Source organism: Dipodomys spectabilis, unplaced genomic scaffold (genome assembly GCF_019054845.1).
Source record: "Dipodomys spectabilis isolate Male_0828 unplaced genomic scaffold, ASM1905484v1 ptg000054l, whole genome shotgun sequence".
Classification (NCBI taxonomy): Eukaryota; Metazoa; Chordata; class Mammalia; order Rodentia; family Heteromyidae; genus Dipodomys; species Dipodomys spectabilis.
Genome location: NW_024870731.1, coordinates 26,822,015 through 26,837,967, shown reverse-complemented (window position 1 = coordinate 26,837,967; position 15,953 = coordinate 26,822,015). Strand labels below are relative to the sequence as shown.

Below are 15,953 nucleotides of genomic sequence, written 5' to 3'. Positions count from 1 at the left end.
GGTCTTTGCACAAGGGTCACATTACGTAGCTCAGACAGGCCTCGTGTTCACTATACACCTCAGGCTTGCTTCAAAGTTGTAATTTTCCTGCCTTTACTTCTCCAGTAATGGGATTACAGGTCTGTACAACCATGCCTGGCTATCATTTCTTTGCACTGGAAGCATTCAAAGTTCTGTCTTAAGTATACAATTAGTTGTTAGGTGACTAGTTAGCCTACTATAGAATAGAATATTATAAGTTACTTCTGTTTACCTTCCTCCCTGTTCCTATGTGCCATCTCCTCTCCATTTCCCTTTTCTCCACACCCTTCTAGACTCTCAGTGTCACACTTAGATGAGGTTAGAATATGCAGCATGTGTCTTTTTGAGCCTGACGTATTCCGCTTATCATAATGCTCATTCATGTTGCTGCCAGTGATAGGTGTAATGGCTGAATAATAATGACAATTTCATGGTTGAACAGCCATGTTGTTTATCTGCTCATCTGTCCATGGACACCTGGGTCAACTCCATATCCTGGCCATTGTGGATGGCAATAGACACGGGTGTAGCTATGTTTTTTATATAGTGGTAAGTGTTCCAGAGTAGAATTTTTTTTTTATTGGATCAAATTGTAATTGTGTTTCTAACTTTGTAAGGATCCTCCATATTGACTTTCACCATGGCTATATTAATTTACGTTCACTCTATAAGAGTTACCATTTCCTCCCCATTTTTGCTAATATTTGTGTCTGTGCTCATTTTTCCAATAAAAACTACTCTTTTAGTAGAGTGAGGTAATACCTCATTGTGGGTTTGACTTGCATCTCCCAAATTGTTAAATTTTCTAGAAATAATGGCTTTTGGATTATTATTATTTGAGACAGAAGTGGTGTGATACTAGATTAAATGGCTAATTTGGCAATAGTTAGAGGTATCTCTATAAAGTCCTAAATTTTAGATTGTTCAGACAATCACAGGGTATTTAAAAGATTAAACTTAAAAATAAGTACAGATATTACACTGATTATCTTATCAGGGACAGTAGAGCTTCAATGTGATTACAGTCCCTATTAAAGATACTAGCTAAAAGTCAAGTGCTGGTTAAGGTTAGTTCTTAGGTTCTGCTCTGATGGATTTAGTGGGAGGAGGGGAGCTTTGTCTTTGTCCCCATTATTCACTACCAAATATTGTATATACACAGTTAACTTACGACGTGATTTTTTTTTGGGAGGGGGGTCAGTTGTAGGGCTTGAATTCAGGGCCTGGGCGCTGTCTCTGAGCTTTTTTTTTGCTCAAGGCTAGTCCTCTATTACTTTGAACCACAGCTCCATTTCTGGTTTTTAGGTGGTTAACTAGAGATAAGAAACTCATAGACTTCCCTGCCTGGGCTGGCTTCAAACCATGATCCTCATATTTCAGCCTCCTGAGCATCTAGAATTACAGACATGAGCCACCCAGCTTGAGCATTGCATCTGATCAGTTGGCTTAGTTCTTTGGTCCTGTCATGGCTGGATGGAGACTTGTGAATGGTTGTGGGTGGTGGGGAGGTAGTGAGAAGGCCAAGGGGCTTAAGGGAAACATGGAGTTTCTTGTCTTTGTGTCGCCAGTTAAAAACTCAGCAACTGTTCAGGTGCTGTTATTATCACCAATTTTTTAGATGGGATTGTGTAAGGTAAATGGCATTAAGAAACTTTTTCAAGGGAAATAGTTAGTTCTCAGATGCTGGATCAGGAACCAAACTCAGCTCAGTCTGGCTCTGAGATCCTACTGTTTTCCTGAAAAACCCCCAGATATCGTGACTATAACCTAGTATATAGCTGTAAGGAAGTAACTTTATTTCTAATTATCTTTAAAACTGTGCTTCTGTGCACACCTACCAGTTGATTATTTCAAAGTTGAAATTCTGTGATGTATAAAGTCATCCTTTCCTCTTCCGACCCATCAGCTGAAGTCTTTAGCCTCTGACCTTGTACCAGTCAGATTTCCTGCCCTGTGAGATGTCTCTTGATTGCTTGCAGCACACTGGAGTATATTATGTTGACTCTTGCAACCTAAGAACAAAGTAGGATTGTTCTTAGAAGCTGGCTACTATCTCAGGAGTAGTTCCAGAGAGATCCTCAGAGGTTAGGCTCTGTGCTGGCCTCTCTTGGACCAGTCCCTGATGGCAGCTGTCTCTGGTGTTGGAGCTGCCCTGCTCACCCACCGCCTGAGTCCAAGTCTCAGCCCCTGTGCGGTGGAGCTCGGTGGCCTCTGGCATGTTGTGTAATTGTTCCTTGTCTGCTTTTCCCCTTGGTAAAGTGAAGATAATCACAGGGCTTCATCCTAGGTAGGACTAAATCACACAATGATTGGAAAGGGCTTACCAGAGTGCCTGATCCATATGAGCTCTCAATCAACATTAGTTCTTTTATTTGCACACACGACTGGCCTTAAAATGCAACTACAGAGGATTTTCCGTCTTCGTGTAGTCAGCAAACCAGCAAATTTGCCCATAAAATATCTGTGCTTATTTCTCAAGTTCTAACCACCTTTTGTTCTTTATATTTTATTACTTTATTATTATTATTATTATTATTTTGGTGGTACTAGGATTTGAACTCAAGGCTTTGTACTTCCTAAACCGGTACTCTACCACTAGAGAGCTATGTTCCAGTCCTTTTTTTTGTTTTTTGTTTTTGTTTTTTTCTTAGTAGACCCTGGAGCTTGAACTCAGGGTGTAAGCACTGTCCCTGAACTTTTTGGCTCAAGCCACAGCTCCACTTTCTAGCTTTTTGGTGGTTAATTAGAGGTAAAGTCTCAGGGACTTTCCTGCCTGGGCTGGCTTCCAGCTGCAATTCTCAGATCTTAACCTCCTGCATAGCTAGGAATATAGGCTTGAGTCACCAGCACCTAGCCCCAGTCCTTTTTAGCTTTACTTATTTTTCAAATAGGGTCTTGAGATTTTTGCCATTCTCAGGTCACACTCCTCCTATCTCTGCCTCCCATATAGTTAGAGTTAAAAGCATGTACTGCCATGGCCAGCTTGTTGGTTTTGGTTTTGAACTACAATCCTCCTGGATCTCTCCTCCCTGAATAGCTGGAACTACACATGTGAGCCACCAAGGCTGGCTTCCTAACCACATTTTACCACCTGGAATTTCTTTGTCTTGACCACTGTGGATTCCAGAGGGGGCAAGTCTAGTAAAATTGTAAGGCAACACACTTTTAAATATTGAAGTAAAAGTAATTAATGTATTTGTCTGCTGCTGTTATGATACATGTTCTCCAAAGGCCCACATGTGAAGACTTGGTTCTCCAGTCCATGGTGCTGTTGTGACAGTACTGGAATCTTTACCTTTAAGAGGTGGGGCCTAAATAGGAAGTCATATAGAGGTGTGTCCTGGAAAAAGGTGTGGGAAGTGAGAGAAGGGATGGGTTAGGAGCCATGGGTGACAGTGTTGTCAGACACCTTGTAGTCATGTACTGTTTTGTAGAATGGGAACTTCTTTTATACAACTAAAGATAATAGAAGAAAAAGAAAGAGGTATGAGGAGCCAGGCTCCTCCCCTTCTTCTGTCTTTGCCTCTTAGCCACAGGAGGTGAGCAGATTGCAACCCATCTCACACCAGGATACCTTACCTGACACAAGCCCAAAGCAGATGAGTCACCATGTTCTGGAACCTGAGGCTGCGAGCTAAAACGAAGCTTTCCTCTTAAGTTGACAATCCCAGATAATCTGACACAGTGATCTAACACAATGATTGAATAACTCCTACCACGAAGAACATAAAATTATGTAAGTCCAGGCCGCTTGCCTTCCTCCTCCTCTCCATAGGAAACCATCCTCAAAAGATCTAGTGCAGATACTCAGAAAACTTACATGTGAGCAATGTATGTATAGGCATTGTTGCTTATTTTTCCCTGGCCTTTCTGATTGAACTTAACATAGCTTGGAGATCCAGCAAAGCATGTCTTGAGCTAATTTGGCCTCCTCTCAGGGGGGGCACAGGGCACTGCTGCAGATGGGCTGAGCTAATGAAGCCCCAAAGCCCAATCATAACCTTCAGATTTGTTTTCAGGCTAATGTTTATCTGGGATTTTGTGTTGTCAGGGCAGTAAGATTTGAGATCTGGAATACAGTAGAGCCTCTTTCCTCTTTCTTCAGATCTGATATCTAGGAAGAGATTGACTTAAGACATTGAAGAGAATTGACAAAATCTGGCTATATACTTGTCCCGGTCATATAACAGACAGGGCTAAGGGTGCTGCAATTTCCCTGCTGCCTGAAAACGGACACTTCCTTCCCAGCCTTGCTCAATATTCTGTGTATTCATTCATATATTCATTCATTCAAGATGCCATTCTAAATAAAAAACAAATATGAAGGCTGGTGTGGTGACACACACCTGTAATCCCAGCTACGCAGGAGGTAGAAGTAAGTGGGTCACAGTGCAAGGCCAAAGGGCAAAAGTACAGAAGCCTGTCTGAAGAAGGACTAAAAGCTAATAAGATTGTAAGGGCATGGTTCAAATGGAAGAATACTTGCCTAGAAAGCTCTTACCGCTAAATTCAAACCCCAGTATCACAATTTTAATAAGAATAAATAATGAACCGTGAATATAGTCACCATGTGGTTCTTTAACTGTTTAGTGGACAGGACACATTCAAATAATGACAGAAATAAACATTAAATTCTAAGTGTCCATCTTAGGGACTCCTTCAAAGAGTTTCAGATTGGCATTGGAATCCTGAAAGGCTTTCCCTATAGAACAAGTGATTGAGCAGAGACAAGATGAGCAAGCTAGAGTTAGGTGGTAGATACATCAGTGTGCATTTTGCCTGGCAACTCTTCTTACAGCTAACAGCACATTGTATTGGTGATGGTGAAGTGTTGGCCCTTGAGATTTTTTTTTTTGTAATTAAGCACCAAGTTTCATTATTATGAGAAAGAGGAAGGCGGTTATCCTCCTGGAATGACTCCTCTCCTTGTCTCTTAAAACAAAACAGATGATAGTGCTATGTGCTCAGATAAGAAATGAATAGTGGCATAGGCCTATAATTGCAGCTTGTGGGAGTCTGAGGTAGGAGGATCATGAATTTGCTACATAGCAAATTCCAGGCTAGTCTAAGCTACTTCGTGAGACTTGACCAAACAAAGCTGGGTACCAGTTGCTCATGTTTGTAATTCCTAGCTGTACAGGAGGCTGAGATCTGTGATGCCAGCCTGGGTAGAAAAGTCTGTGAGAATCTTATCTCTAGTTAACTAGCAAAAAGCAGAAGTAGAGATGTGGCTCAAGTAGTAGAGGGCCAGCCAAGCATCACACACACACACACACACACACACACACACACACACACACACGATACAATAAATGGGCCATATTGGAAGAGAATAGGAGCTTTGCTATAGAACTCTCCCTCCCTGATCTACTATCATGTTATCATGTTGATGGTTGCATACACCCACACATATTTCCAACAGAGTAGCCACGATTCTGCTGTTAAGGAACCTGACCATCCTTCCTCACAAGGCCTAGAAGAAGTTCCTGGTAGTTTGTCAATGAGCTCTGCAGACTGAATCAGCTCCCCATTCTGTCGCCAGGCAGAAATGACATCAAGGCATGGCAGAAAAGATAAGAATAAACTCCTTGGCTCAACTTCCTAATTGTGCACTGAGCTCATTTGTGTGATACGGTGCTTGAAATAATAAATCAACTGAACCATTCCCTTTTGCCTTTTTTTTTTTTCCTGTTGACATTTTCACTTGGTGAGACAGGTTGCTGCCTCTGCCTGCCCTGGGGACTTGCATAGGAGAAAGTTTACAAGGGATGAACTATTCAGGGCTGGGGGAGCTTGCGCACATGCCTGTTTTACAAATGCCTTTGGGTAGGAAAGGCCGATTATACAATGAGCCCTGCAAAGGTTTTCGCTTCAGCATAGAAATGTCGTGCCAGGGTGACATTTCAAAATGGAGTTATGGGTTGCATATTTCTGCATGTTAATTAGGAAGGGGATATCAGCCTCAATAATGTTATTGTTGTGCTTCCTAGAAGGTCTACAGAAAAGCAGCTGTCAATGGTATACTTTTAGGGGACAGAGAGCTAAAGCAGGGGTGAAGAGAACTCTTGTTGGCCGTTGAGGAAAATGCAATGGTCTTGGAGTCCTGTTCTTCAGCGGGAACTGGAAGCCGGCTGTTGTGATAAACTCTGTTGGCAAACTCTGTCACAGAATGTTCTCTGTTGATAATGAGAAGTAGCCAAAAAAATCTGGGCTGTCCTCAGCTGTTCCGTGCAGATGAGAAGTCAGGGCCAGGGAAGTTTTGCTTCATTCCCCAAGGACTTGTGGATTTTAGAGCATTCATATCAGACACAGACAGATCTGTGTTTGAATACCAAGCCTTTCTCATTATCTACATGACTCTCGGATTCTTCATCTGAACATTGGCATATTGGCGCTTTTTCTGCAAGGTTAGAAATGTTCACTTGTAGCTGGGCACTGGTGGTTCACGCCTATAATCCTAGTTACTCAAGAGGCTGACATCTGAGGATTGAGGTTCAAAGCCAGCCCGGGCAGGAGTGTCCATGAGGCTCTTAGCTCCAATAAACCACTCAGAAAACCTGAAGTGGCTCTGTGGCTCAAGTGGTAGCGTGCTAGCCTTGAGCTGAAGAGCACAGGGACAGTGCCCAGACCCAAAGTTAAAGCCCTCATAACCGACCCCCCCCCCCAAAAAAAAAAAAAGTTCACTTGTGTTCTCTGTTTGGTGTCATATTCAAAATCTCTGGTAGTGGACATCTCATTATAGGCATAAGAGAACATCTCATTGTTTGATTATCCCTCTATACGTTTATCCTTTTTGTAGAGTGGAACAAAGGAAGGGAAGCAGTTGAAAGAAAGTGATGTGAGCTGGTACATGACACTATCATGTATAGAGCAAAGAAGTAGCAAGGCAAAGTAGCCAATCTGCAGTAATTCAGATGTAAGTGGTGCCACAAAAAGAAGCTGCGTGAAGCCAGGGGTGGTGGTACATATCTGGAATCCCAGCAACTCGTGAGATATAGGCAGGAGGAGTTCCAGGCCAACCTGGGCTGGACCAAAACAGAGGAGGTTGTACCTGGGTGCATAGCCTTATGCCAGTCTTCTACTTATTTTCAAGAAGCTTATCCTATAGAAGACAGAAAAAGATCCCTTAGTACCCACCACCCCACTTACCCTGAACTGGCCTACAAGACACATATCTGTAGCTCTGGGCCTCTGTGGTCCTCATCAACAAAGGGGAAACAATCCTCGCCATGGAATGTAGGGCCTGGGTGGCAGCAGCGTGTCGCCTGCATACTTGTTAGAAATCTGGACATCAGGCTTACCTTGACCTGTGTGTGGACACTTGTATTTCATGTGCTTCCATGTTTGCACATTGCAATTGAGGAGCACTGATGCATGCCACATAGAACACTCATGAGGATTGCGTGTCTGTTGCATTTTTACATTTTATTTCCAGTGCATAGTATCGTGAGGGTATAAGAAAGACCATCTGTAAGGAAATGAGTGTGACAAGGTAAAAAATGATAACATTGTATAAGTGAGAGGCCATACTGATTTAATTCATTTGTACTCAGGGTCTGGGGTTACCGTCTTCCTTCACTGTTTTATAGAGCTTTAGAAATGGATTTGCATTTGCCATTAATTTTTAAATATGTGTGTGGCTTGGCCCAGGTCAGAGGTTGTGTCTGTTAATTAAGGCCAGCATTGCCTTCCTGTGGCCTGTTGCCTCCCTCCCCTTTCTTCTGTAGCCACCATCCCTGTTGAGTTTCATTGTCGAACCAGTTCTGGAAGAAGCAGCATAGAGGACTTGAGAAGGAGCCCAGGCTCCTCAAGAAGGGTGCGCAGGGCCCCAGGGTGACTGTGGGGCAGGCAGACTCATGGCTCTCCTGAACTGTGGATCCTAGGTTACCACTGGCCGTGTGGTACTCTTAATTAAATTTCCACTCATTTCTAATTCTTCTGATGATCTGTACTTCATATCAGCCAGCAGTTCAAGATCCTTGGCATAGAGACCCTTGTGCATACTGCATAATTTGCAAATGTTGTACTTCTGCCATGGCTAGTCTTGGCTTGATGATAACCAGTATGGAAACTTGATAAAGTTTCTGGATGATAGGACTTGGGATCTCAGATTCCCCAGTTGTTGCTCAGGTCAAATAAGAGGTGAGTGGGCTGGGTTCAGGCAGTGGAGGACTAAGAACTTATGAGATGACTTGTTGTTGCCCAGGAAAGCTAGTTTACCGCATCATAACCTACCTCATTGGCCAGAAGCCCAGTGCCAAAATGGATTTACCCAGAATCAATTCATTGAAAGACTATCCTGTGAATTCTTGAGGATATCTGAGAGTTTGGGGTTTTCATACTGCCGGCCCATGCTGTTACATCTGCCCCATGCCTTAGATTGCCAAAGCTTTAGGACAGTGTCCTGGATTTAAGGTGTTGTTGGCGAGACCCACACCAAGGGAAAAGTAAAACTTATTGGCAGAAAGCCTCAATTCATTGAAAGTGTTGAGGCAAATCAGCTTTAGACCTCCATTTGCTTATCAGCACTGCCCATGAGAGGCAGAGCCCATGGAACGAGCCCTTGCAGTTATTCTAGTGGTATAGAGATTCCAGGTATAATTGGAAATGTTCCATATTCAAGTTATTTCAAAATAGCAGGTGGGTAGAACGCTTGACTAGCATGCAAAGTGCAATTTTCCAGCACTGAAAGAAAAAAACAGATAAAACAGTAGGAGGTGTGGGACAAGGAATGGGGAGAGGAACAAGTAACCCAAAACATCTCTCTAAAGGAACACATGAACCCTCTGCAATTAGAAGCCACTAGGTGGCAGCTTTGCTGTGGAGGTTACCTTACTGAAAATGAGAAAGGCTGGGAAGATTGACCAATAATACCCTGCCATATGTATAATGTCTTATGGTTGACAGAGTGCCTTCAAAAGATGTGGTATTGTGGACAAGCGCTGGTAGTTCACACCTGTAATCCTAGCTACTCAGGAGGCTGAGATCTGAGGATCATAGTTTGCAGCCATTCTAGGTAAAAAAGTCCCTGAGGTTCTTTAATTAAACACACACACACACACCACACACCACACCACACCACACACACACACACACACACACACACACACACACACACACACACACACACACACACACAGTGGAGCTGTGGCTCAAGCAGTAGAGTGCTAGTCTTGAACAAACAAAGCTCAGCAATAGCAGCCAGGCTCTGAGTTCAAGCCCCAGGACAAGCACAAAAAATAAAATAGAAATAAAAATACAGAACATGTGGTACTGAATTTTCACCATCCTCCTGTAGGGTTATCATGGGGAGGGCTACTCCCATGTGTGAGAGAATCTGAGTATGGAAGTCTTGGTTATTTGGTTAGAAGTAAGATTGCTTGCATATTTTGTTTGACTGTTTATTTGTTTTTAGCAAAACAAAAATTGTCAAGACTTGCCAGCCAGTTTAAATATAGAACCTTGGTAATTAAAAGTGATATAGCATTACTTTGATCTTAAAGATTAGAAACCTAGCATGGAACACTGAGTAGCATTTATCCAGCCTTATTCTGGTAGTTGACTTGAACAGGAACAAAAAATTTGAAAAGGGCCAGCTCATTTGCTCACAATGATAGGTGCTCTAAGCGTGATCTGGGTCATGTCTTAGAGTTCCAGCTTTGAGACTCAGAGCAAAGACTTACTAAAAGTGGTGGGTTTTTTAATTTTTTTTTAAAAAAAAAGCCTTACTCTCAGGGAGCCTCACAGTCTCTTCTTGGAGAGACTGGAACTCTAGGCTGTCTTCTTCAAGTTCTTTATTGGTATGGGGTGCTGACTATCCTGAACACTGATGACATACCTATATATATTATATGAGACCAGATGAGGAGGATTTAAAATTAAATTCCGGGGTGATTATGTGTCATTTTAACTCAGGGTGGAGATTAGATTTCAAATAGCTAACAGTTTTATTTTCCCAGTCTTCACCAAAGAGTTCTCACTTCAGTCCATGAAAAAGTTAGTTCTGGTACCTGATGCACTCAGCGCCCTCATAGAATGCATGGGGGTGAAGTTCTTTGATGTCACCCCCTAGAAGAGCAAGGTGAAGTGCAGTTCTTCAATCACACATACACTAATCCTCCCTTGATCCAGGAAACTGTATACTGGGTATCTTCCTTTAACTGGTTCATCTTAATTCCTGTACCTAAATGAAACTTAAGAGAGGGTTCCTGAAGATCTTAATAATAGATTGCCTTCAGTGAAAAAACTTATCTTCACTAGAATATGTTAAATCAAAACATGGTACCCTTTGATCTAACATGCTTTTTAAACACTTTTCTGGTGGCACTGAGCTGTGAACTCAGGACCTCGTACTGGTTAAGAAAAACACGGTAAAGAAATGATCTCAAACTCTCTACTCTTGAAAAGGAAACAGTATCTATGAGGATTAAGCTAACTCTAAAAGTAACTATAAGAAATAAAATAAGGTTATTATCTGTAGGTCTCGTGACAATCAATGTTTGAGTTTTGGGGGTTGTTTTTTTTTTTATGATTGTGTAATGAGATTTTTATGTTGTGTAACTAGGTACTAAGTTTAGACAGTAGGTTGGGTCACTGGGAAAAGCATTGTGTACATGATTTATTATTATTTACAAACTCAGCTTTACTAACACAGAATTGCAGGCCAGGATTTGTTGAAGGACTCAGTGTCACCTCTGACCTTCCTGGCTTTGCTCTCAGAGACATAAAATGGCCAGTGGCATTCTAACATTGATGTCTTTCCCCACTAATCACTGAAGCAGGCTGAAACTTCTCAACTCTCTTTCATGCATACACACATATTTATCCTTGGCTTATTTAAGACATTTGGGCGATGGAAGTTCAAGTACTGCTGGAAGAAGCAGGACAGGTAGATCAAGGAAAGGAAATACCTGTTTCCCTCAGCACAGAGCATGAATAGTAGTGATTATAAACCATGTTTCTGATTGTACATGACCATATTTTCATGACTTTGTTCATATCTGAATACATCTATTTCCACTCAGTGTTTTCTGTTGGGGGGGGGGTATGTATGTAAGAGAGTCTTTTTTATATTCTCACTTGGCTTTCTTGCTCACAGTTGAGGTGCTGTAACACTAGAGCCACATCTCCAGATCAGCATTTTGCTGGTTAGTTTGAGATGGTGTCTTGCAGACTTTTATGCTGAGCTGACTTTAAACTTCAATCTTCCTAGTGCCTGCCTTTCTAGTTCTAGGATTAGAAGCATGAACCACTGGCACCTGCCTACTTAGTGTTTTCTTTAAGATTTTTTTTTTTTTGGTCAGTCCTGGGTCCTGAACTCTGGGTCTGGGCGCTGTCCTTCAGCTGACTCAAGGCTAGCACTCTTACCACTTGAGCCACAGCACTACTTAATGTGGTGCTGAGGAATCAAACCCAGGGCCTCATGCATGCAAGGCAAGCAATGAGCCACCTTCCCAGCCTCAAGATTTTTAAAATAGATTTCTATTAATTTATTTTTAGTTGGGCATATAACAGTTTATTGGCACAAATACTGTGTGCATGTCCTTTTTTTATTGTAAACATGATGTACAGATGGGTTACAGTTATCTAAGTCAGGTATTGAGTACTTTTCTTTTGCCCAAGTAAACATGGACTATGCTACTCCTGTTCATCTCATCTCGCTGAGAAGACAGGAGGCATATACACTTACTGATTGAGATGGAGTCTTGCTAATCTTTTGTCATCAGCCATGATCTCTGCTTTCTGAATAGATAGGAGCCAGGCTTGAATCACTGTACCGGACCACTTTTTTTTTTTTTTTTTGTCGGTTGCGGAGCTTGAACTCTGGGTCTGGGTGCTATCTCTCAGCTCTTCAATTCAAGGCTAGCACTCTACCACTTGAGCCACAGCGCCACTTCTGGTTTTCTGAGTAGTTTAGTGGAGTTAAGAGTCTCACGGACTTTTCCTGCCAGGGCTTTGAACCGTGATCCTTAGATCTCAGCCTCCTGAGTAGCTAGGATTACAGGCATGAGCCACTAGCCCTCAGCTTTACTTAAAAAACAAAAACAAAAACAAAGACATAAACCTCTTGTTTCCATTTCTTGGAGTTCATTTCAATAATCATCATTTTATATGATCCTATGCACATAGCTATTGAGCCCTTGTGATCCTCTCCTACGAATATCCTCCTTTGGTCTCACTGTGTGACTATTTATAGAGTCCTGTCTAATTTATTATGTCCAAGTGTAATTTTTTGTCATTTATTGCCCATTGGGTTTACTTGTAGATTTATAGGCACATTCTAATTATTACAAATGAGGGAAATTATGCAATCTGTGTTTCTTTGGGTCTGGCTTATTTTTCTTAATATAATTTTTTCCAATGTCATTCTTTCTGGTGGAAGTATACAAACCCATTGTGTACATATACCACATTTTCTTGATCCATTTGTCCATCTGGGTTGATTCCATATTTTACTTAAGTTAAATAATGCTGCAATGAACACAGCTGTGTTGGTGACTTCAGTGTGGCCTGGTGTACTTTTAAATGTAAACTTTCAGAAGGAAAATCTTTTTACTATCACCTCTATTATTTATTCCATTGATTCACTTCTTATTATATAAAGCCATTTTTTTACACTCCTAGTTAAAAAGAAGTGAGCTTTTTTAAACCATGGCTTTTTTCTTTTCATTGTAAAGGCTGATAGAACTTACCCAATAGCTTTGACTCCACAATTTAAAATAAAAAAAGAATGCAAAAATCTATTTACTGTAACCAATCAGAATCCCACAGCGCATTGGAAGTGAAGACAAACCATGACTAGAAGATATGGTCCTAAACAGAGCCCGCAACCACGACAACACAGAGTTCTCTGTTAAAACTTGGCAAGAGTTTGTTCCCTCCCTGCCCGACCCTGAGAGTCAAGCCTGCCATTTAGTTGAAGAGGTGCCACGTGGTATTCCCTGCCCTCCTTTTAAAATATTGCCCTGGTCCCCTGTAGAAGAGAGAAGGTGACCTCAACTTCTGAGGCCTGCAAAGCCGCTGACAGTAATGAGTTTTTATTTTCTGTTGGAGGGACTCCCTCTGAATGGGATTCAGCATTGTGCTGGTGCCTATATATGAATAGATGACCGATTGAAATTCAAATGTAATGAGGATGCAGGTTTGCTCTTCAGTACAGCTGCCTTTGGTTTTTTTATTTGTTTTTTTCTTTTGTTTTTTGGCCCTAGTGGGTTCTTTGCATCAAAACAGTTGAGCTTTTCTCTTCCTTAGTGCCATCACCCTAAAGTTAACTGGGCAGGAAAGACATCTTTGCCAACCCATTCCAGAAAAGAAATCCAGTGTGCTCTAGTTTTCCAGTTTGCTTTTCTTTTATAACATAAGTGTGAGATTTGGATGTTAAATCTTGGTGGGGGGAACAACAGAGTATTCTTTTTGAAACATGCAAATGTGTCTCTTCATCACCTAGGAAACTATTATGGGACACCCAAACCTCCTAGCCAGCCAGTCAGTGGGAAAGTGATCACGACGGATGCCTTGCAAAATCTTCAGTCTGGCTCCAAGCAGTCGACTCCGAAGCGAACCAAGTCCTACAATGATATGCAAAATGCTGGCATAGTCCATGCGGAGAACGAGGAGGAGGAGGATGTTCCTGAAATGAACAGTAGCTTTACAGGTAAAGGCCACACTGTGTCCCAGATGTATGGATGGATGGATGCGTGCATTCATGTTGGGTAAGAGGGTGGTATAGACAGGTTTGAGTCTTAGGAACATTGCTAACATTCATGCTCTGTGCTGTGGAAACAGATAGGTCCTTTCCTTGATCTACCTGTCCTGATTCTTCCAGAAGTACTTGAACTTCCATCCCCCAAATGTCTTAAATAAGACAAGGGTAAATAGGTGTGTATGTATGAAAGGGAGTTGAGAAGTTTCAGCCTACTCAATCTTTTTTTTATTCCAGAATGATCAATGTCTTAAGTTTTTTTCTTTGTTCATTGATTTTTTGGGGGAGCAGGAGTGCTTGGAACTTCTCTAGAATTGCAGTTAGTAAAGATCCACTGAAATATAAGAATTTGTTTTGTCAGTTTAATGTCAGTTGATGCTGCATGGAGGTCCAGCAACATATCCTCCCACACACTGGTAAGTGCAAGTATTAAGAAAGTATATCCTGGGTTGAATTAACCTATGAAAATCTTTTATACCCTTAAAGAGACAGAGGTGGAAAAATTTAAGAAGATGATGACATTGGTATCATAACAGTAAACATAACCCAAACCTTTTGCCAGAAGTATTGAGTGAAGCAGATGGAGCTGTTTGCCATGAGGCTTGGTTCTTGGTAGTTATCTTTTTATGAATAATATACTTGATTTCATTCAGCTGGGAAAGGACTGGCTAGTATTTCTAAGTAGTTTGAAGATTTGAGTCATGAAAATTTCTGTTCTTGGACTGGGAAGGTGGTTCAGTGGTAGAGTGCTTGCCTCGCATGCATGAGGCCCTGGGTTCAATTCCTTAGCACCACATAAATAGAAACAGCTGGAAGTGGCACTGGCTCAAGTGGTAGAATACCCAGGTCCAGAGTTCAAGCCCCACAACCAAAAGAAAGAAAAAGAAAAAAAAAGAAATTTCTCATTTTTATGTATGCTTTTTATTAAAAATCAACTGATTCATCCCTCGGGATGAATAAACATTCCTTTGGGAATATTTTATGTATTTATAGTAAAAGCAAAAACATTATAGAAAAGAAGTGTTAACTTTTCAATTTGTTCTTTTCTTTTCCCTTTTCTTCTCTTTCTTTTGTTCAAGTAATGTGTCTTGAAATCGTGGTATCTTCCTAACATTTCATTTTAAAAACATCTTATGCCTTAACATGTATCTCCATGGTTCAATAAATAAAACTAGCAAGTTTTATCATAAAACCCAAAATGTAGATATGGTCATAGCAACCAATGACATTGCAGGTCAGGTGCTGAGAAGCGGCTCTTCAGGAAGACTCTGTCCATGGTCTCCAGGAAGATTTCTCAATAGAAGACAAGAAGAAAGTAGAAGTAGCTGGCTCTAGGACTATTTGCATTTCTTCTTTTTTTTTTTTTTTGTCTTTTTTTTTGTTGGTCACAGGGCTTGAACTCTGGACCTGAGTGCTGTCCCTCAGCTCTTCAGCTCAAGACTAGTGTTCTACCACTTGAGCTACAGAGCCATTTCCGGTTTTCTAGTGGTTTATTGGAGATAAGAATCTCATGGCCTTTCCTGCCCTGGCTGGCTTTGAACCACAATCCGCAGATCTCTGCCTCCTGAGTAGCTAGGATTACAAGAGTGAGCCACCAGTGCCCAGATGTTTGCATTTCTTAAACCCAACTGCCATAAATTTCTGTCAATAGAAAGCATGACTTAGAAAATCTGACCTCATTATAATTACCACTTGAAATTTAGCCTGATAGGTAACATTGCTGAAATAAGTGTGATCCTTAGTTTTCTGCACAAAACAGAAAGTGAAGTCATGTGGCACGTGATCATGCCCTTCAAGTTCCTACATCCATACCAGGAAGGGCAATAGGTATGCTGAGAAGCGGTGGTAGAGCCAAGAGAGGGAAGGGGGAAGGCAGATAGACCAAAGGATAGAGGTAGCTATGAGATACACATGTATGTGATGAGACACCCTCAATCTGTAGGACTGCGTTGAATGAATGAAATACCTTCTTGCCTACAAAGCTGATCATCTGTCCTACACTAACTCATATGAAGTCTCTCATGTAATTAACTCTACCCAGTTTATGCTCTGGGGGTGAAGGTAGCTGTGTCTCAAAGAGTTTAGCACTCTGGTGTGCTTTAAGTAGCAATCCAGCATGGCTTTGACCATAAGAGTAACAGCTACTGACTTGACTCTGGTCAGGCCAACTGTGATAAAGGCATGGGAATATTATCCAAGTGTAGAAATGCAGTGTATCCACTAAAAACAA

General features: G+C 41.5%; 1 protein-coding gene across 13 annotated transcripts in view; it reads left to right on the top strand.

Moving 5' to 3' along the window:
* Positions 1 to 15,953, top strand: part of Magi1 (membrane associated guanylate kinase, WW and PDZ domain containing 1) — a 545,100-nt gene that overhangs the window by 427,186 nt on the left and 101,961 nt on the right. For all 13 annotated transcript variants that reach the window (XM_042679996.1, XM_042680003.1, XM_042680000.1 and 10 more), the window contains exon 4: positions 13,469 to 13,675. In XM_042679996.1, coding sequence (XP_042535930.1) covers positions 13,469 to 13,675 — 207 coding nt within the window. The remainder of the gene's footprint in view (positions 1 to 13,468; positions 13,676 to 15,953) is intronic.